Genomic DNA, 22,985 nt, shown 5'->3' with positions numbered 1-22,985 from the left:
TGAACAAGAGCCAAACAAATGAATTCATACTGTGAAATATGTTGTGATTTTCCTTGTGGAGTGATGAGGGTGGACAGGATGTAGAATGAGCACATCAGAGGGCTGTAGGGAGGGTATATAGGGAGAAGGATGCTGAGGATGGAGATAGCAGACAGGAGGAGAAGAAAGAGGCCAAAAAAGAGGATTATGGAGGTGCTGAGGGAGTACTGTGATGGACAAAGGAATATGCAGAGGACAGGGTCAGATGACGCTCTAGCGCCCCCTAATGGGCACAGCAGAAAGACAAAGATCATGACCTGAAACCTACGGATATAAGATGTGTGCTGTGTCAGACTAAAGTGTCAAAATAATTGCCATGGTTCTTCAAAAGTGATGCTGGACCTCAGAGTTCCATCAGCCAAATGTCAGTTTGTCTAAATTCTATATTTTGATCTGTCCCAGGACTGGAATCGGACATGGTACACAGCCAACCCAGATCTGACCCAGTGTTTCCAGAACACAGTTCTAGTTTGGGTCCCGTGTGTCTATCTGTGGCTGCTGGCCCCCTTCTACTGTCTCCATCTCTACTGCCATGACCATGGACGCATCCAGATGTCCTGTCTCTGCCTCGCCAAAATGGTGAGACTTTAAACATTGTCATGACAAAAAGGTTCTTGTTCAGGTGCTCTTGGTGTGACTGACAGCAGAAACCAAAGCAGGATCATGTCTGTTTCAGGTGCTGGGTTTCCTGTTGGCCTCCTTTGGCTTTGTGGAGTTCTTCTACATCTTGTTGGAAAGGAGCCAGGAGATCCACCAGCACATGGTCTTCCTGCTCAGCCCCATCATACGCAGCATGACTGTGGTGAGTACACTTTGTTCTTGTACAGATGTATGTGACGATGTTCCAATATTACTGCTCGTTCAAATCAGATTCATTGCATACGTGATTCCAATCTCACTGATTCACTGTCCACATTATATATTGCAAGAGACCAGATCAGATCTGTGTGTTTGTGTTGCAATCTTCATTTTCTGTCTTATCCACATCGGCTGCTATAGAACTGACATAGCGCTCAGCAGTGTATGTGAATGGAGTAGGAACGGGAGCCAGCATGGAGCGGCATTATTAGAAAAAAAAATTCTCTGAAGTTAACCTCTTGCTTCATCTTGCTCCACTGAAACATGCCTGACCCAGAATGTATCCGTGTTAGAACACTCTGTAAGAATCTTGTTGAGTCATGTGCAGCACACTGGGTGCATTTCAGCTGCCTTCAGCTGCTCAATCTTTCCAAATCAGTTATTTCTGGTCATCACTTTTATATTCTGTATATTCTGTGACTGTTTATATATATATATATATATATATATATATATATATATATATATATATATCATTATATATCATTATTATTATTATTTGGACAATTTGGGCTTGTGTGTGTGTGTGTGTGTGTGTGTGTGTGCGCGTGCGTGTGTGTGTGTGTGTGTTTGTGCATGCATTTATTATTACCTCCATATGTGATTTGATTCAGTTTTGTGTTATTCAGATTATCAAAAAAAATCAATCTCAATACAATCAAGATGTGCTAAAAATCATGTTTTGGCTGGCAATCAGAACATGGACTTAGGGTCCAGTTCAGACCAACATGACATCATCTTGATGCAACATAGGACAAAATGAATCAACAAAATCAGCACGTCTGCTATCAAAATGAATTGCTGGGACTGATTTAAAAACGTTTGCATTGTAAAAATTTGAGTTATAAACCATTTTAAAAATGTACATTTTATGGGGCAAAATGCAAAATTCTTTTAAGAAAAATACTTTGATTTCACAGATTACAGGTGTCTGTGATGGACGGGTGATTTGTCCTTCTCCTGCTGAATATAAAAACTCCGACTCCCACCAGTCCCAACTGGGATAAACTTTTAGGTGGATTTTTGGGGGCGATTTTAGAGCATTCAATGGTTGTAGCCTCGTATCAGGTTCAGATGAAGTTCATCCACCCTCTTGGTGCACAACCACCAAATAGAAGCAGGATGAGACACAACTGCAGCTTATGTTTAAGCTAATTACACAGACTGCTTCAGACTATTGGCTGCTGGTTATATACTATAGGTGTGCGGTGGCACGGCAGGGTCTGGCCCCGCTTCCCTCTCTGTGTGCTGCTTGTCTGACCAAGTATGTATTTAAGTCACGTGTTTAAATTCGATGCCTCTGCAGACAGCAAGAAAAAGAAAAGGAAACTCATTAGAGTCACTCTCACAGTAATAAAGTATTTTTAAAACCTTTCCTGGTTCTTTTATCTGTATATATACATATAGACCAGGCCTCCAGTTTTATTACAATCAACCATTAAAAAAAAAAAAAAAAAAAAAACGCACACACACAAAAAAGAAAAAGTCATTTTAACACTTCCTTTTTTTTGAGTTATCTTGCTCCTCTCAGTGATCTTAAAATACTGTGTAAGGGCGCTGACTTACAGATAGCAATAGCTGCAGCAGTGGCTGATCCAGAGAAGGGGTTGAGGGGGCTGCACCCCCCCTGCAACCCACCTCAAGCTGCTTACCAAAACTGTGATTAAAATATGGGAAAGGGCTTAGATAGATAAAGGATGGTTGTTCAATGCTTCTGCATGCAGAATTGGAAGATTTCACTGTTTAAAATAAAAATTGTTCATTAAAAACCACGACGAAAATCATGACTCACCCCCCCCCCCCCCAGCTTCCCAGTTTGCCTTACAATGCAGAAAAAAAGGCTATCAATTTTGTTCTTTTAAATGTTCCAAGAGGAACCTGCCATTAGCACATCCAGCCAAGTCAGAACCCCCCCCCCCTTCAGCTGAAGTTAGATGCACCCCTGCACAGGAATACCCTGTTCCTGGGAAAGATCCTTGCAAGCGATTGAGTGCTGGCTGCTTGTTGCTCAGTGACCAGAGTGGTCTGGATTCACATCCACCACACCCATATCCGCCCTCTGAGAGCGCTCAGTGACCATCTGCAGGGCTTCTTTCTGTCCCATGTTGATTTTGAAAAAAGTGTTTGATTCAGTTACTGGGCTGCCCTGTTGGATATACTGAGATTTTGTGGGATCCCCAATAAGTATATATGTATACGTATATGTACTCTGGAGCTGTGACTGTTGTGTGGAGGTGAACTTTCTGAATTCTACCTCATAAGTTCTGGTATTCATCAGGCAGCGTGGTGGCCAAGTGGTCAGTGCACTTGCTTCCAAAACAGAAGGTTCCCGGTTGAAGACCACCCCTGCCTGTTCTCCGTATAATGTGGAGTTGCTTCAGGAAGGACATCCAGCATAAATCTTGAACCAAATCAGCATGCAGATCCATACCTGATCTGGTGTGGTCACCCTCAGTATTTTTCGGGAAAAGCTGAAAGAACTTACTAAATTCCACTGAATCCTTCTCTGTGCTTCCCCTGGACTGGGAGTTGGGTAGAGTGGGGAAGCACAACGACTTGGGTTTCTTTCAATGTGAGCAAAGTGTCAAAGTGATCTTTTTGTAATATGTAAACTGGTTGCACCACAGGAGAAGCTGAGCAAGCAGGCATACCTGGGTTTGTGATGGTCCTGGACCAAGACTAAGAGCCAGGCTTTCAATGACTTCTTGGCCATCATAGGTGAATGCGCTGAACTTGACAGGTTCACGTGTCGGCAGTGACATTCATGTCTCTGACAGTTCGGCCATGAGGTCAATAGAAGACTGCGAAGAATGTCAGGAGTCATGAGGTCACTGGACAGAGGTGTTTGGTGTTTGGTGATGCCTGTATGTTTGCAGAAAAAGAAAAATCCTGGTGCTTCTTGTGTTACTGTACGATTGTAGGACTTGGACTGTAACCAGTGACCAGGCGGTGACTGGATGTCTTTGGTACCATGTCTCTTTGGAGGTTCTTTAGGTTCTGCTGGAATAACATGATGTCAAAGGAACAGTTACTGAGGGAGACTCAGTGGAGGAGGATCTCTTGCATTGTGAGGGACATCCTGTCCATGTGGTGTGTTTCTCTGTGCATGATCCAGCATGCAGGTGCCTCAGGATCGAGAACCCCAGTAGGACACGTCCGCATTTGCTGGGGCAGATAGATGGTGGCGTCCAAGAGTTGTGGATGGTCCGGTTGTCTGCCTGGGTGGTTGCCATCCAGGACTCAGGCTGGTTCTGTAGTGCAGTCACAGCCCCAGACCCGATGGTCATCAGCTGTAATCTGCTCGTAGCATATTTTAAATTGTTCTGCAGACTGTCCAACTTTAAAGTGGCTTAAAACTAGAAGCAGATCAAAATCAATGTCACAGGATTTATTTGAAAACTGGGTTCAACTGGTTTAAAGTGAAATTATAATGGTGAAGAAAAAGAAAAGGAGACTTTTTACTTTTTATGATTAATCATTTAATCATTGAAACAGTGATGAGCTGAATGTATATAAATCAAATCAATCTTCTGTTCTAAATAAACCAAAGAAACAGTAAAATAAGATCCAGAATCTTCAGTGTGCACGTCTGTGGGGGGGAACTGAGTCCCGTCCTCATCCATCATCCTTTAATCTTTTCCAGTGGTTTGTTGTTTTTCTCTCTTCAAACATCCTATAATCTCCTAATGAGCCTCACTGGATCCTGGCGGGATGTAGGCCGGAGATTTGGACTGTTTGCTTCAACAAGTGGACTTTAAGAGGACAAGTAGCAGAAGATGGGTGCAGGTCGACGTCTGGGTGGCGCGATCGTGTCACTGTGAGTCCGACAGGAAGGTGCAAGAAGGCCAAACCCAGAGAGGAAGGGTCACACAATGCTGCCTCTCTCTGCAGCCGGGTGCTGGTCCTGATCCTGCACAGTCTCAGTCTCAGCAGCTCAGACAGACTTCGCCACCTGTGGTCGCTTCAGACTGCTGAGCAAACACCAGCACGTGTTCGGTAAAAATACCCTCACAGGTCTCTTGTGTTCGACGATACGTTTCAGCTATTTCCAGAATCTCACTTATCGCACCAGGGGGCAGAAAACAAACATGAATCTAATTGAGAGCAGGTCACCGATTTTTAAACCCACTTACCAGAACGCTCTTTATTTTAGGATATAATTTTCTACACGCTGATTGCAGCCACCGCCGCCCAGGACTGGAACACTGCGCTCTTGTTGCTATGAGTAATTATTTTTTTGGTTGCCCTTCAGTTCGTGTGTACGTACGGGAACCGTTTCCTCCGAGTCAGTCCCATGAATGAATGGTGGTCATACTGACTATAACCAGCATTACCATGACGTGAAAGGCGTGTTCCTCCCCCGGCACGCCACGCTTGCCGTGTAATTATACAGTACGGTTTGGACACAGATGTGTGGGAGGTTTGAAATGTGACCATCTTCCCTCAGATCCAGACGCAATTTCAACTTTACACTCAGCTCTATAAATATTTGGATATTTGTGAAGTTTCTACCTGACTCAACATGCTGGAGTTAAAAACTAATAACAGGATTAATTCAAATAAGCACTGACATTTTTTAAGAGTCCTTTGCAAATTATTTGCTGTCTTTAAATGCCTGCAGTTTGTAAAAATGTCACACGAGCCTTTGGGGACTCTAACCTTCCAACCGGTGCAAAGCAGCATAACACACCATGCAAAGTGTTATTTTGACACTGTATGCCCGCGTCCTCTACATCAGGATCACACTTGCGCTCATGTGGTGCAACTATATTGTCCTGGATGTCAGAGGAAGGAACCCACGCAAGCACGGGCAGAACATGCAAACTCCACACAGAATGGACACAGGCAGGAATCGATCCCATGACCTTTTTGCTGTGGTGCAACAGTGCTAACCGCTAAGCCACTGTGCTGCTAGTTGATTAGGCAATTGTCCTAAAAATTTCAGTAAATATTAAAGTAACAATTGTCCTACAGTCATCATAAAACATTAAAGGTTACTAATAGTAATAAAGCTGAATAATTCCAGAGAACAGGCCTCGTCTCTTCTCCAAATATTCCAAAAATATTCACGTCACCTGAAAGTGATTTTCTAATTTCTTGAAATGTGTAGACATATGAGGATGTTTTAGTGCGTTTATTGATTAAATCACTGTGTAAAATGTTATGTACGCTGGCAAAATGTAATGATTTCTGAGAATATCGAGTGTGTCCATGAAACAAGTGCATGAGAAGCAGCAGGAGAAATGAAGATGTTTGTTTCCATTCAGAAACATCTTCCAGCTGGTTGACGCTAAAAGCTGAAATAATCGCCGCACCACTGGTTCATAACAGGACAGAACTGTGGCTCATCCCAGTGGAACCGGTGCGGTTTCACTCGGAAACCTAAACCAGCCTTCTGCCCATGTGGTGGTGTGCTGGCGTGACAAAGTGACGTCTCAACCACTGAGACGGCGGCTGGGTCTTACGGCAGTTCACGGGCACATGTGAATCCAGTTTAGTCACTTCGATCAGGCCAATTTTCCTCCAAACATTACATTATGGACTTCTCCTCCAGGATATAACACAATTAAGCAGAAACAATGTGTGCAGAATGCCAGAAAACTGTCATTTTCCCATCCCATCAACGCTTGTGGCGAGGGAAATCCCTGAGCCTGTTTCTTCCCCAAAACCACCAGCGTGGCTTCAGCAGATCAGAAATGTCTGATTATGTCTTCTTATAGTGCCGCTAAAAATATGTCCGGTGACATCAACATCTAATAAAAGAGACAAAATGTTTTCTTTTCTTCAATTGATTTTAAGTGGAATAACACTGGAAGCAGCCTGGACATCCAGTTTTTCCAGACCTGTGTTTTGGTTTGATTTTAATCTGATGGTTTTTTTATGTAACTCAAATCAGAGGAAGGTCTCTCAGCGGGCCTCAGTGAGTCCCCGTACTGACACCGTTACACAGAACCAGATCACCATCAGCGAAAAACACAGCAGAGAAGCAGAACCTCCTCGAGTCAACGTGACCCCACTGATTTACTGAAACAAACATACGGAACTAGAGTTATTTTCTTCTTCTTGTCCTTAGAACAGCACATGAATTTTAATCTTAAATCTCCGTACGTCTCTCACTCTTTTGTCTGTCTAGATCCTGGCCCTGTGTATCATCCAGCTGGAAAGGATAAGAGGCTGTCGGTCTTCAGTTTTCCTCTTTTTGTTCTGGGTCCTGGCTGTTGTTTGTTCCCTGGTGCCTCTAAGAGCGAAGATCCAACTGGCCATGGACGAGGTATGTGGCCTTGTGGATTATCATTGATTTAGTTTCTCAGCTCATCCAACACCATCCCATCTAACATCATCCCATCCAACACCATCCCATCTAACACCATCCCATCCAACACCATCCCATCTAACACCATCCCATCCAACACCATCCCATCCAACACCATCCCATCCAACACCATCCCATCCAACACCATCCCATGCTATTCCATCCCACATCATTCTATCCCTATACCATCGTAGTCAACACAGCCAATCCCACACAATCCCAGCCCACATATATCATCCCATCCAACACTATCCCATGCTGTACCATTCCATCCCGTGTCGTTCTTCACCCATAGATCCCATCTAACACCATCCTATCTCATACCATAATATAAAAGTGATGAATGTTTATGAGTGCAATGAAAAGAATGTCTGATGTGAATCTGATTATAAGTAGAAAGATGGAATGTTCCCTATTTCAATCAATGAAAACATTCATTTTTTAAATCAAATGAGATGGAATTATTGATGCATCATAACATTTTAAATGCATAATTGTTATCTCCATGTCTGATGTATTTGATGATGCTGCACAATCCACACACCACTCATTTCTACCATCATTTTATAGCTATAGATATTTTAGATAGTGAGTATTTGTTGAAGTAAATGCACAGTGAAGTTTGAAGACTGTGAACCTGCAGAGGGAAAAAAAAAAACTGTACAGGGACATCAAATCAGACGCCGTCTCACACAGTCTGCCCAAAGTCTAGACGCCAGACTCCAGCAGCACAGCTTGAGATAAAGCCTGTGCCAGCAGAAAGTCTCTGCTTCATCCTCCCCTTTTAACCAAGGTAACCTAAAGTTAAGTGAGTGTTGGAGGATGACACCGCCAATTCTGGTCGAGCCTGGGTGTGTTTAAGTTTTCGTTTTCTTCCTGTGTCCGCATCAGACACTGCAATCATTGTTCTACAGGGTGAGCATCTATTTGAGCGCACACAGCCGTGGGGCAGTCGCATTTGCATTTCTATAAAAACACACACACACTCACACACACATCCATATTTCTGTTTTATCGTCCTGAGTGTGACATTCCCACACTGCCTGGTGGAGAGTAATGAAGGCCTTGAGATAGATGCTGTTGAGACACGGCAGCCCAGGGTCAGACCAGACGAACGTCCACGTTGTGTTTATGGACCTACGCGGCCATAAACACGGCCAGATGGAAATCTATGCATTCACGCATAATGCCAGACCAGCTGGAATCCAGACAACCGCATGTGTGCACGTAGGAGCTCAACGTACTTCCTCTGCACGTCTGTGAAGCAGATTTATGTGGCTTCATTCTGGTTTTGAAGCTGTTTTATAAGAGAGCAAAAAAAGATAGCGGCCGTTATTACGTCACCGTGAGTTTGCAAGTTTTACTTTGTAGGTGCTGGTGTGGATGTTCGCTTCACAATCGGTGTGTTTTTGTTGTTGTTATTTTTCTGTCTCCGAGATACGGAGGGCGTCACATGAGATTGGCAGCTGTGGATCGTGGGATGCTACACTGACCTCGAGATGCCACGCCTGAAGCTGATGCAGCAGATGCTGTTTTGATTTCCTGTTTCCTGTTTCTTCAGCTTTGTGAAACTTTGTAAAAACCTTGTAAGTGTTAGAATGGCTTAAGCAGAGGGTCACTCCTCTGAGTCTGGTCTGCTTGAGGTTTCTTCCTCAATATCATCAGAGGGAGTTTTTTCTTACCACACTGTCTCCTGTGTGCTTGCACTGGGTGTTGGTAAGGTTAGACCTTACTCATGTGAAGCCCTTTGAGGCAGCTTTGTTGTTATTTGGTGCTATGTAAAATAAAATTCTTATTTATTATTTTATTTATTATCTTTTTATTAACTTGATGAGCTACAAACAGCTGCACACAGTCACAGACATCAAAGAAAATGCTACAAAGACTAACTCAAGGTCTCCATGAAGCTGCTTGATGTGAACACCAACAGCAGACAGGACCTTGATCGCCTGGTTACAACAGCAAACAAACAAGCGAAGCTCGCAAATCGAGAACCTTCTCCACAGACATGTTCTCAGATCTGAACTGACCAGACTGCAATCACATGTGCCCAGAGTGGTTTGCTTCTCTGCCCCCAAACCCAACCGCTAGACCAGGTTCAACCCTGAGATCAGAACGGTCCAGTTTGATCATGAAGAACAAACAACAGCAATTGTCCTGCTGGAACAACTTTGTTGAGGAGTATACTGAGGGGATTTAAGTGACTGCATTTGAGACGTGGTGCGTTTCTCTGGTGTCCCATAAATGGACAAAGTCAAGAACACGCCCATGTGTCACCTGGTTGCTATCGAGTGGTGGAGATGAACCAGTTGTCTGCCTGGGCGGTTGCCATCCAGGACCCACAGCATGTCTGTACTCCGGTGGAAGAGGAGACAAGGAGACACCCAGACCTGACCTGAGTCCTGATCCACAGTACGTCTGTGTGCACAGAGTCAGATTCACATATAGATTTTAAAATAGTTGTAACAAAAGTGTGTAATTGACACTGTGGTGCTGAAGGCGCGAGTTGGAAGACTTCCTGCCCGTGGACCCTTGGCCATTCTTAGCCGTTTGACCTACATTTTACATTTTGCCACCCACTGCCCGACCTTCCCGACCCTGTTTTTCACGATGTGGCCAGATCTGCCTGGCTCCTCCACAGCTCTTTCTGGGTATCGCACCACAATTCAGAGACAGTCCTCTCACTGTTTACCATGGCCGGGACTTTCATGCACACTTGTGGTGCTGCACAACAGGCCGGCCATGACAGTGGTGCCGACCCAATGGTCAACAAGCCCCCTGCCAAAACCGACAGTTTCTGTATGTCAAGAATGTCGTGAGAGTCATGAGATGCCTGAGCGGGAACATTCCAGCTCCGACTGGCCTCACGTGTGGATTCAGGCAGCTTTAACTGGTGTCTCATTTACATAAAGTGAACCATAAAGTCTTTAAGGTTTTCACTCAGACTTGGCTTCAACATTTAAAATGCACTTTACTGCATCTGTGATTTTTCTGTAAACCACATCCTTCAACGTGAAAGCAGAGCGCTGTCAAAGCCATCGAGGAGAAAATAAACAATATGGAATACCACAGAATGCCGCAGGATTATGAACGATGTGAAACAGTGAAAATAAGATTTTATTCTGATTGCATTTCCTGTCTGGTTGTCCACCTGTGTGCTGATGTCCGTTTGTACCCTGCAGGGCATAGCGTCTGACATTGTTCGGTACCTGGCCTTCTTCTCCTACTTCACCATCCAGCTGGCCCAACTCTTCCTGTGCTGCTTTGCTGATCAGCCTCCGGAGGGGAAAACTGTCTTTGAAAAGGTGAGCACACAGCAGCCGATCCCAGTTCTGGGAAAAATGTCCACCACATCAATGGTGCATCTAGAGCAGGGTTTGAGGGGGCTGCCCCCCCCCCCCCCCGAACTGCTTACCAAAGGTGTGATTAAAATATAGGAAAGGACCGGATTGACTGGTTGATCCATGCTGCCTGATATACACGATTAGAAACTTTCCAGTGTTCAAAATAAAAACTGTGTATTAAAAACATTGAGTCAGTATTTAGCTTCTCAGATTGTCTTAGAATGCAGGAAAAAGGCTAAATGGACTGCTGTTATATAATGCTCTCCATCTGAAACAGAAGCCCAAAGAGTTTTACAGTGATGCCTCACATTCACGTATACACCAATGTCAGGGTGCTGCCATACCAGGCACTCACCTGCACACCAGGAGCAACGTACGGATTAAGGACCTTCTCTCAAGCCCATCGCTTTAACCACAAGACCATCGCCTCCCCTATAGCCTAAAACTGACTCTACAGGGTAAGGCTATGTATTTTTCAAATTTAGTACCCTTTCAGCAAAGCCAACAAAGTCTCTACCCCCCCCCCCCCCCCCCCCCCCCAGAATCTAGATCCGCCACTGCAGGAAAAAACACCTGAACAGTTATTTTTTGTTTTTAGAATTTCTATCTCAACAGTTTTCCTTTTGGAGGAAGTGAAGTGATTCGCCTCCTCTCTACCTCCTGTTCCGCCCCTTATTTTAATCTTTTGGTTTAAGCTGAATCAACGCTTTTGTCGTCGTTCTCTTGCATTCCATCAACCTGACTGACTTCAGTGTTGGATCACTGCCGAGGCCAAAGTGTTTTCAGCCAAGATCATCACGTCAAAATAAAAGGGCAGATTGCTGGAGTGCAAAGGCTGTTGGTTCTATTCCCAGGTACTCCTGTGTATGCATTTAAGTGTCCTTCAGTGAATGTGAGACATCATTTGAAAGATTTCTGGTCTGGTGGCCACAAAAGCCACTGCTGCTTGTGAAGAGTCACCACAAACTATTGCATTTTTCATTGATGAACTACATCTGAACAGTTATCAATCAATCAATCATTAAAACAGGTTCTGTTTTTTTGTTGTGAACTGAAGCATTGATTGATGGGCTGCGATGTAACACCTGAGTGTGAGAATAACAGAGCTGATAGGTGAATGTCTCTGAGAGATGTGTGGGACAAACAAGTGGGAAAGTCCTGACAGTCTGCCGGCAGTGTGTCCTCCGGATCCTTCTCTGGATCCTTCTCTGGATCCCTCTCTGGATCCTCTTCCTTCTCGCCTCACACTCTGGTTAGAGTTACTCACAGGAAGTGAGGGTGGTGGTAATAAAGAGTGCACAGAGTCCTCTGAGGGGGTGGCAGAGCTGGGCGGAGCTCTGCGTCCACCGCTGGTGACACATTTCCTCTGCATCTTCATGAGACCTCATAACGTCACCGTGCCAACACTGAACTCTGGTTCTTCTGTCCCGTGGGAGTTCACAGACGGAGCTACAGGATGGCTTCTAGAGTTGACTCGCTGACAATATCTTCAAGCGAGTCTTTATAACACATTCATCCACATGAACATGAACACATTTCTTCAGAAAACACTTCACAGCTTCAAAATGTTCAACAGACAAAATGAAGCAAAAAAAAGTGATTCATGTTTTCGAAATTAAATTAAACTTCTTCAGAAAATGGTTTTGCGACTTTGTAACACTCAAAAAAGTGACAGCTTGATGGACAAAATAAATGAAGCAATTAGGGGAGGTGATGGTCTAGTGGTTAAGGCGTTGGGCTTGAGACCAGAAGATCCTCGGTTCAAATCCCAGCCTGACTGGAAAATCACTAAGGCCCCTTGGGCAAGGTCTTTAATCCCCTATTGCTCCTGGTGTGCAGTGAGCGCCTTGTATGGCAGCACCCTGACATCGGGGTGAATGTGAGGCATAATTGTAATGCGCTTTGAGCGTCTGATGCAGATGGAAAAGCGCAATATAAATGTAGTCCATTTACCATTTTCTGAGGTTCTTCTGTTGCATTTAATATGAAGCTTAAAAAGTGCCACCTGTAGGTGGCGTACACTACATCCATTTGCTGGCATACTGTTGCTGCACACCAGATTCAAGAATGTCAGATGAACAATAATCTTTCATGTAGGAGGCTCGTTTTCATTCCTTTCCCACGTCTTTACCGGAAGAAGTCGATCATTTTCTACCTGCTTTATTTGACAAACTGCGACCTCTGAAGAGCTCAAATGCTTCACAAACTGCACTCCACCGCTGCTAAAGGGCTCCGCCCCCTTTTCGCTTCTCCTGTTTTTTTGTTTTTTGGTTTTTTTTTTTTCAACTCTACATGCATATGATTGATTGCTTGATGTTTAAAAGTTCTTAATGCTGTGCTAGTGACATCTAGGTCTGTATCATGTCATACTCACGGTGAACACAAGGTGGCAGTATTGTTGTCCAAGTTTTATGGGTTTCATGACCTGCAGTAAAAAAAAAAAAGTGAAATAAAAATAAGAGTGAACAAACGCTCGTGTTGTTGAAACAGTCTGTGAGTATTGTTTCTGATTATTATTAAAATAATAAAAATAAGGTCCACCAACCAGAGAACAACAGAAAAATGAAATTCTGGCTCTAACTCTGAGTGAAACAGTTGCTCTATAAATTATTATTCGTCTCGTGGACGGTGGGTTCCATCCAGGTGACATTAATTCCGGACTCCACTTTAACATGAAACAAATGATTCAGTGATTGTTAAAAATACTTCAAATTCTACAACAGCAGCTCCCCCCCACCCCCCAAGATATTTTTCTGGTTCTGCCCCTGATGTGCCTCCATGCATGAAGCTGTTTACATTCATACATTCACTCCTCGGTGAACTTTGGTGGTGAAGTGGTGACTCAGTCTATAATCTGTTGCAGAACCCTTGCCCTGTGAAAGACGCCTCCTTCCTGTCAAAGATTCTCTTCTCCTGGTTTACTGGGTACGTTGGTTCTTCAGAACCCCTCATTTTTTGACTTGTTTACAGTCATTTTTGTGTTTCTTAATCATCATGTGTGAGTGAGTGAGTCATCCTTGTTCTCGCTCCTTCAGTCTTGTGGTGAAAGGATATCGCACCCCACTAGCAGCAGAGGATCTGTGGACGCTGCGAGAGGAGGACACTTCCCACAAGATCATCTCTGACCTGCAGCAAGAGTGGACAGCCGAGTGCGCCAAACTCCAAAAGTGAGACACGTCACTTTCTGCACAAAATATTTTCGGTGCACTGGATTTCTAATGACTGAGAGAAATGGATTCATATGAAGTCTCCCTAATTCCCAACTTGTGGTCCACCAAAGATCACAGGTCCAAACTTGGTGGAACAACTGAGCATCAGCCAAGAACAAAGGGATTTGATTTTGAGAGAAATTGGACAAAAGTCAAGGTCACAGGCCAAGTTTAAAATATGGGCTGAATGCTGAATGACTATTCTGAGGAATTGGTTAAAGATGCACTTATGGTTCGCGTTAAACACTAATATGGAGTCACACATCATCTTTTGACCTTTAACCTTGAATGACTGAAAGGTCAAATTCATCGTCATGGTTTAACTCCACCTGACAGGAGCTAATATGGATTTGATAGTAAAGGTGTTCAGTTTTGTAGTGAACTAATCAGATGTCACACGTGACGGTGTCACTGAATCTCGTAGTTAAACGTGTGGGCGTGGCACTCATTCTGTTGCAGACAAAGTTAGATTTGATTAAAACTGCAGCGTCGTTTTGGTGGTGAAATGTGAGACACCTGGAAATATATTGTCAGTTTTGTGCAAACTTTGAAAGAGTTTTGTGTTTCTGGTCATTTTTAAGATGAAGTAATGTGCAGCATTAAGAAACGTGCACTTGTTGGCTTTTTCTTTGGAATGCAGGCCGCACTCACTCGCTCACTCGCTCGTTTTTTATTGTCGTGCACAGTAAAAACAGGCAGTTTTACCACACAATGAGACTCTTACTCTGTTCATTCTCAATCAATCAATCAATCAATCAATCAATCAATCAACAATTTTATTAATACCGCAAGGGGCAATTTCATTTGAGCAGTCCGTTAAAAAAACACATAACAATATATAACAACAATAAAACTAATAAAAACAAATAAAACAGACTTAAGAAGTTAAAATGAATAGCAAGAATAAATAAAACCATGGCAGACCTACGGAGCATTTAAAAGTCAAATTGCTGAAGGTATAAACAACTTTAAAAACCGGTTGGTTCTACACACCGGGGACGCATAACGGCATCCTAAAGGAAGCGGATAAAACTCTCCTATAAGAACATAACCTGACATGGACAAGATGATTTCAGCCTTCCGGAGGATCTGTTGATTACAAAAAGAGTGTGAGTCTCTTTGTTTCACTCCGATAATCTTTGAACAGATTTTAACAATGTTGTTCAATGTTGTTGTTTTCTCCTTAGGAAATTTACATTTAGAAAGTTTAGAGGATGTGCGGATGTGCAGTTTATGCAGTATTGGCAATTTTGTGCCATATTGTGTAGTTTTAAGCAGCATTCCTGCTGTGCAGGAGTGGTAAGGTGCATAAATAGTGAACAGAGCTATTGTAATAAATACTTAGAGGATGGTAATAATAATGAGGAGGAGAAGAATGACAGTGAAATAACAGTCAGTCAGGTGGTGGAGGGGTCAGTGTGTCAGAGAGTTATTGAGAAGCCTGATGGCCTGTGGGTAGAAGCTGCTCCCCAGCCTAGTAGTCCTGGACATCAATCGGAGGTCACTAAAATTAACATTAAATCGGTGTGTAACTTTGCAAAAACAATGTCGGACTCTGTAGTTTTCTCTGGGCCCCTCCCCAATCAGACCGGGAGTGACATGTTTAGCCGCATGTTCTCCTTGAATTGCTGGCTGTCTGAGTGGTGTCCAAAAAATGAGGTGGGCTTCATAGATAATTGGCAAAGCTTCTGGGGAAAACCTGGTCTTGTTAGGAGAGACGGCATCCATCCCACTTTGGATGGAGCAGCTCTCATTTCTAGAAATCTGGCTAATTTTCTTAAATCCTCCAAACCGTGACTATCCAGGGTTGGGACCAGGAAGCAGAGTTGTAGTCTTACACACCTCTCTGCAGCTTCTCTCCCCCTGCCATCCCCTCATTACCCCATCCCCGTAGAGACGGTGCCTGCTCCCAGACTACCAATAACCAGCAAAAATCTATTTAAGCATAAAAATTCAAAAAGAAAAAATAATATAGCACCTTCAATTGCACCACAGACTAAAACAGTTAAATGTGGTCTATTAAACATTAGGTCTCTCTCTTCTAAGTCCCTGTTGGTAAATGATATAATAATTGATCAACATATTGATTTATTCTGCCTAACAGAAACCTGGTTACAGCAGGATGAATATGTTAGTTTAAATGAGTCAACACCCCCGAGTCACACTAACTGTCAGAATGCTCGTAGCACGGGCCGAGGCGGAGGATTAGCAGCAATCTTCCATTCCAGCTTATTAATTAATCAAAAACCCAGACAGAGCTTTAATTCATTTGAAAGCTTGTCTCTTAGTCTTGTCCATCCAAATTGGAAGTCCCAAAAACCAGTTTTATTTGTTATTATCTATCGTCCACCTGGTCGTTACTGTGAGTTTCTCTGTGAATTTTCAGACCTTTTGTCTGACTTAGTGCTTAGCTCAGATAAGATAATTATAGTGGGCGATTTTAACATCCACACAGATGCTGAGAATGACAGCCTCAACACTGCATTTAATCTATTATTAGACTCTATTGGCTTTGCTCAAAAAGTAAATGAGTCCACCCACCACTTTAATCATATCTTAGATCTTGTTCTGACTTATGGTATGGAAATAGAAGACTTAACAGTATTCCCTGAAAACTCCCTTCTGTCTGATCATTTTTAATAACATTTACATTTACTCTGATGGACTACCCAGCAGTAGGGAATAAGTTTCATTACACTAGAAGTCTTTCAGAAAGCGCTGTAACTAGGTTTAAGGATATGATTCCTTCTTTATGTTCTCTAATGCCATATAACAACACAGTGCAGAGTAGCTACCTAAACTCTGTAAGGGAGATAGAGTATCTCGTCAATAGTTTTACATCCTCATTGAAGACAACTTTGGATGCTGTAGCTCCTCTGAAAAAGAGAGCTTTAAATCAGAAGTGTCTGACTCCATGGTATAACTCTCAAACTCGTAGCTTAAAGCAGATAACCCGTAAGTTGGAGAGGAAATGGCGTCTCACTTATTTAGAAGATCTTCACTTAGCCTGGAAAAAGAGTCTGTTGCTCTATAAAAAAGCCCTCCGTAAAGCTAGGACATCTTTCTACTCATCACTAATTGAAGAAAATAAGAACAACCCCAGGTTTCTTTTCAGCACTGTAGCCAGGCTGACAAAGAGTCAGAGCTCTATTGAGCTGAGTATTCCATTATCTTTAACTAGTAATGAGTTCATGACTTTCTTTGCTAACAAAATTTTAACTATTAGAGAAAAAATTACTCATAACCATCCCAAAGACGTATCGTTATCTTTGGCTGCTTTCAGTGATGCCGGTATTTGGTTAGACTCTTTCTCTCCGATTGTTCTGTCTGAGTTATTTTCATTAGTTACTTCATCCAAACCATCAACATGTTTATTAGACCCCATTCCTACCAGGCTGCTCAAGGAAGCCCTACCATTATTTAATGCTTCGATCTTAAATATGATCAATCTATCTTTGTTAGTTGGCTATGTACCACAGGCTTTTAAGGTGGCAGTAATTAAACCATTACTTAAAAAGCCATCACTTGACCCAGCTATCTTAGCTAATTATAGGCCAATCTCCAACCTTCCTTTTCTCTCAAAAATTCTTGAAAGGGTAGTTGTAAAACAGCTAACTGATCATCTGCAGAGGAATGGTCTATTTGAAGAGTTTCAGTCAGGTTTTAGAATTCATCATAGTACAGAAACAGCATTAGTGAAGGTTACAAATGATCTTCTTATGGCCTCGGACAGTGGACTCATCTCTGTGCTTGTTCTGTTAGACCTCAGTGCTGCTTTTGATACTGTTGACCATAAAATTTTATTACAGAGATTAGAGCATGCCATAGGTATTAAAGGCACTGCGCTGCGGTGGTTTGAATCATATTTGTCTAATAGATTACAATTTGTTCATGTAAATGGGGAATCTTCTTCACAGACTAAAGTTAATTATGGAGTTCCACAAGGTTCTGTGCTAGGACCAATTTTATTCACTTTATATATGCTTCCCTTAGGCAGTATTATTAGACGGTATTGCTTAAATTTTCATTGTTACGCAGATGATACCCAGCTTTATCTATCCATGAAGCCAGAGGACACACACCAATTAGCTAAACTGCAGGATTGTCTTACAGACATAAAGACATGGATGACCTCTAATTTCCTGCTTTTAAACTCAGATAAAACTGAAGTTATTGTACTTGGCCCCACAAATCTTAGAAACATGGTGTCTAACCAGATCCTTACTCTGGATGGCATTACCCTGACCTCTAGTAATACTGTGAGAAATCTTGGAGTCATTTTTGATCAGGATATGTCATTCAAAGCGCATATTAAACAAATATGTAGGACTGCTTTTTTGCATTTACGCAATATCTCTAAAATCAGAAAGGTCTTGTCTCAGAGTGATGCTGAAAAACTAATTCATGCATTTATTTCCTCTAGGCTGGACTATTGTAATTCATTATTATCAGGTTGTCCTAAAAGTTCCCTAAAAAGCCTTCAGTTAATTCAAAATGCTGCAGCTAGAGTACTGACGGGGACTAGAAGGAGAGAGCATATCTCACCCATATTGGCCTCTCTTCATTGGCTTCCTGTTAATTCTAGAATAGAATTTAAAATTCTTCTTCTTACTTATAAGGTTTTGAATAATCAGGTCCCATCTTATCTTAGGGACCTCGTAGTACCATATCACCCCAATAGAGCGCTTCGCTCTCAGACTGCAGGCTTACTTGTAGTTCCTAGGGTTTGTAAGAGTAGAATGGGAGGCAGAGCCTTCAGCTTTCAGGCTCCTCTCCTGTGGAACCAGCTCCCAATTCAGATCAGGGAGACAGACACCCTCTCTACTTTTAAGATTAGGCTTAAAACTTTCCTTTTTGCTAAAGCTTATAGTTAGGGCTGGATCAGGTGACCCTGAACCATCCCTTAGTTATGCTGCTATAGACGTAGACTGCTGGGGGGTTCCCATGATGCACTGTTTCTTTCTCTTTTTGCTCTGTATGCACCACTCTGCATTTAATCATTAGTGATCGATCTCTGCTCCCCTCCACAGCATGTCTTTTTCCTGGTTCTCTCCCTCAGCCCCAACCAGTCCCAGCAGAAGACTGCCCCTCCCTGAGCCTGGTTCTGCTGGAGGTTTCTTCCTGTTAAAAGGGAGTTTTTCCTTCCCACTGTAGCCAAGTGCTTGCTCACAGGGGGTCGTTTTGACCGTTGGGGTTTTACATCATTATTGTATGGCCTTGCCTTACAATATAAAGCGCCTTGGGGCAACTGTTTGTTGTGATTTGGCGCTATATAAAAAAAAAAATTGATTGATTGATTGATTGATCAGACTCCTGTAGCATCTGCCTGATGGTAGGAGTGTGAAGAGTGAGTGTTGGGGGTGTGTACTGTCCTTGATGAGGTTGTGGGTCCTACGTAGGACTCTGGTTTGGTAAATGTCCTGCAGTGAGGAATCCAGTATTCACAGACTCAAAAAACCAACATGGGTGTCTGTTACATGAACCCAAGTCTAACATGTAGTTTCTGTGATAGAAAATCAGGTTTTATTGGTTGAAGACTTTCAGATCATGTAGTTTTAACATAACATGCAACAACATAACATTTAACTTGCTCAGTGAACAATAAAATTATGGAACGTATTTCCACCCAAGCACTAACGTAGCCAGAAACCATGGTAATTAAGTAACAGTAACGCAAATTCATCATGTTAACCCAACAAATTTACATTTATGTCACTCAGCAAAACATGTTTCTGGCTAAGTTTGTCCATTTTACTTGGGGGAGGGGGTAGTTTCCATAATGTTATTATGTTCACTGAGAAAGTTATTTTTTTGAGTGCATTACTGTCACAGTTTAATGGCCAAGAAATCAATTCAGATTTACTGCGGTAGAACTTCCAATCGTCACTGCTTGAAACAATGTGCCAAACACTGGAAGACTTCACAGTGATTGTTATGAACTGAAATTGCAGCCGTCTAGTCACCAGGAGCATTATGGTCCAAAAAAAGTTGGGCAGGAGTCCCTGGAGGACCAGCAAATCCATAATGTCAGAACTGGTGCCCTGTGCCGTTTTGGAGGCTCGTTAACGTCATCCCTGCTTTGAAGTTTGGTCATTAATAAAAGCAGCTACGCCAGAGACTAATGCCATGTGAGACGTTTCTTTGGGACATCGCCGGTGCATGTGTTACCTATTAAGCGCCGACATGGTGTTGGGGCATCTCCTCCACAGATGCCTCATCTCTAACGGTGCATTTTCTTGTTCTGGCAGGCAGGAGAAGGCCTTGGCTTCTGGAGCGGCATTGGGGAGCCGACTGCCAGACCAGGCTCAGCTCCTCAGGAAGCTTCAGAAGGAGCAGAGCTCCGGATTCTTCCTGCTCAGAACACTGGCACGAAAGTTTGGCCCCTACTTCCTGACCGGCACGCTGTGTATCATATTCCACGATGCCTTCATGTTCGCCATCCCTCAGGTGCTGAGGTAAGTCTTGGAGGGTCGAGACCCAAAAACACTTCGCTGCAAACTGTTAGTCAGCTGAGGTGTTGAGATGTTGCTCAATCCGGCTTGATGAAACTGTTGAGGTTTTTGGTTTGAGGTTCCTGAAAGCCCAAAACCAACATTTAGTCCCTCAGCAGGAGCATTCCCACAGGAATGGTTCAGACTAGTTTGGAAGAGCGAGCGTGGTTTTACTCTGATAACAAAAACGCCCCAAACAAGCCGGTCACGAGGAGCCTGTGGATAAACGTGTGGATCACTGAGTCTTTATTTTTAGAAAGAGATGTTGTTTACATTTTAAAAATAGATTTTTTTTTTTCTGCTTCAGGCTCTCAAACTCGGTGGCATTTATTCTCCTGCATTAAGAAAAAAACTGGACAATATTTCAGAAGATAAGCACAGTTTAATAACAATAATGATTAAAAAAAAAAACATTTTTCAGATGGTTTGTGGTGAGACTGAAGGATTTGCTTCTGGATTAATATTTTTTCTGTTAGATTCTAACAAAACCCCAAACCAAAGACTCGCTACCAGCCACAGTTTTGCAGGTGTCACTTGAACTCTTTCTAAAATAATCAAGGAAAGGAATATAATGCTGCAAAAACAAACTCCTCAGTGATCATCTTTATTTCATTATGCACAATTACATCCACACAGCAGTTTGGAAGAAGCAGGCGGCTGCGGCCTGCACCGCCCGCCGCACCGTTCCAGCAGTCAGGCAGGAATGTTGTTGATGCACAAGTGAGAATCCCAGAATGTGTTAATTACAATCACAGACGTGTCAGCAGGAAACGGAGACGAGGCCACAAGCCTCTGACTCCGATACGGAGGGCAAAGAGGTGCTGCAGTGTGAGGGGTGCAGAGGAGAGGAGGCTCCAAATGTCAGGAATCCTGGCACACCACAATAAGGGAGCCGCCGGCCAAGTGTGGGGCCGAGCCGGCCACAAGCGCAGCTCTGTTGTGCAAGTGGAGCTTCACCGTGCGGAGCAGCCGGCCAGCAGCCACTCAGCACTCAAGGCCAGCTTCAGGCACACAATGAAATACCAGATTGTCAAGAAAAAAAGAAATGTGTCAGCAGAGCCCAGAGCTATCCGTGCCTGTTTCAAAATAGAACCCAAATTCTTGGTAAAGGTTTTCCAAGTCGCTCCGCAGTAATGAGGATCCAACCCCTCCAACGCCAGCTCTGTAATCATTTGAAACCTGTTCTACAGCTGTGCTTTTATGAGCATCGTTCATCTGCCAAAGGTAGCATATGAGAGATGATTGTTTCAAATGGACCTTCGAGGAAAGAAGCTGGATGAGGCTAGAGGACTGAAGGTCCACAGATCTTCACAATTCAATCCAAAACATTCCAAAAGTCGATGTGTATGATCCAGCTCACAGATGCCTCAGGTGCTGGAGAAGATCAAAGACACGCCCACATGTCACCAGCCTGCAGCAGATAGATGGTTCCTTTGGAGACGTGGGGATGGACCGGCTGTCAGCCTGAGTGGTTGCCATCCAGGACACAACGCTGTTCCATGATGTGGTGGACACAGTCCTGTGTCAAAAATGGTGGTCAGAATCCAACCCCTCATCCACGTCATGACACCTGGGTAAGAGATCAAGTAGGGGCTTGCCTGTTGGGGTGAATTACAGTGCACAGTAAAATCACCAGTGTAAAACTAACACTGACAGTGTTAAATTAATACTGCCAGTGTACATACGGTCCTACTCTGGGACTATATGTACACTGGCAGTGTTAATTTAACATTGATGATTTTACTGTGTGGGGACCTTGTGTTCCCCGTGGCTACTAGGGTAACCACAAAGGCCCAACAGGAACCTTGAACACAAGATGGCTAACGGGGCTCTGGTGAAGTCCTCAAAGGTGGATCAGGAGAAGGAGGTGATGGCTTGTAACTCAACAGGTGTGAAGGCAGATGAAGGCTGCAGCAGGTCCTCAGACCCTGATCACCTGGGATTTCTCAGCCATCGGACCAGGCTCAGGATCTATCAAGGACTGTGTGTATGTCAGTGAGAAACGATATTCCCACGTCAAACAAACCCACGCTCAGGCGTCTCTGGATCACTCTAGATAGAATTCCACCATTCTGTCCAGGAATTGACCAAGAGTCAGTCTTCCTCACCATTGAGGGATTGCCATGACAGCGACGGCGGATGCAGTCCTATGTGGCACCAGCTCATACTCACAGACTTGACTTGACTGTCCAAGAGTTTCCCGCTTTTCTGCTAATAAAAGTGGCACCATCAATTCCACCAAACAAAAAGGTTACATTCACTTCTGGCTGTTTTCACGTTATTGGCCAATCATTTTCAGTTTTGTTTATCATTGGAATCATTTGCATTTTGTTTGAACACGTGATTAGTACGCTTATCTGTCCAGACCGCCCGTGCACCATTGTCCTGGTGGAGTTCCGAAACAGATCCGCTGTGGCGTACCCAAGTCAAAATGTTAGAAGCCACAATAAATCATTTTCAGCAGGTCTCCACGTGGAAGAATAACGAGCGAACACACAAATGGTTTTAAGGCCTCATTAAAGTGAAAGTGTTGTTGATCCTCCTCCACAGTCTGCTGCTGGGCTTCATCAGGGATGAAGACGTCCCGCTGTGGAAGGGGTATTTCTACGCCACGCTGATGTTCCTGCTGTCCTGCCTGCAGTCACTCTTCAACCATCAGTACATGTACACGTGCTTCACTGTGGGCATGAGGGTGAAGACGGCCGTCATGGGCCTAGTTTACAGGAAGGTG

At 43.5% G+C, this 22,985-nt stretch overlaps 1 protein-coding gene across 1 annotated transcript in view; it reads left to right on the top strand.

Moving 5' to 3' along the window:
* abcc6a (ATP-binding cassette, sub-family C (CFTR/MRP), member 6a) overlaps nt 1-22,985 on the top strand; it is a 46,567-nt gene that overhangs the window by 6,386 nt on the left and 17,196 nt on the right. Inside the window, exons 2-9 of the mRNA XM_034187870.1 lie at nt 442-618; nt 716-841; nt 7,031-7,168; nt 10,393-10,515; nt 13,418-13,479; nt 13,590-13,721; nt 20,012-20,218; nt 22,805-22,982. Coding sequence (XP_034043761.1) covers nt 442-618; nt 716-841; nt 7,031-7,168; nt 10,393-10,515; nt 13,418-13,479; nt 13,590-13,721; nt 20,012-20,218; nt 22,805-22,982 — 1,143 coding nt within the window. The remainder of the gene's footprint in view (nt 1-441; nt 619-715; nt 842-7,030; nt 7,169-10,392; nt 10,516-13,417; nt 13,480-13,589; nt 13,722-20,011; nt 20,219-22,804; nt 22,983-22,985) is intronic.

This window comes from Thalassophryne amazonica, chromosome 15 (assembly GCF_902500255.1).
Source record: "Thalassophryne amazonica chromosome 15, fThaAma1.1, whole genome shotgun sequence".
NCBI lineage: Eukaryota > Metazoa > Chordata > Actinopteri > Batrachoidiformes > Batrachoididae > Thalassophryne > Thalassophryne amazonica.
The sequence above is the reverse complement of the archived record's forward strand: the minus strand, read 5'-3'. Positions and strand labels throughout refer to the sequence as shown.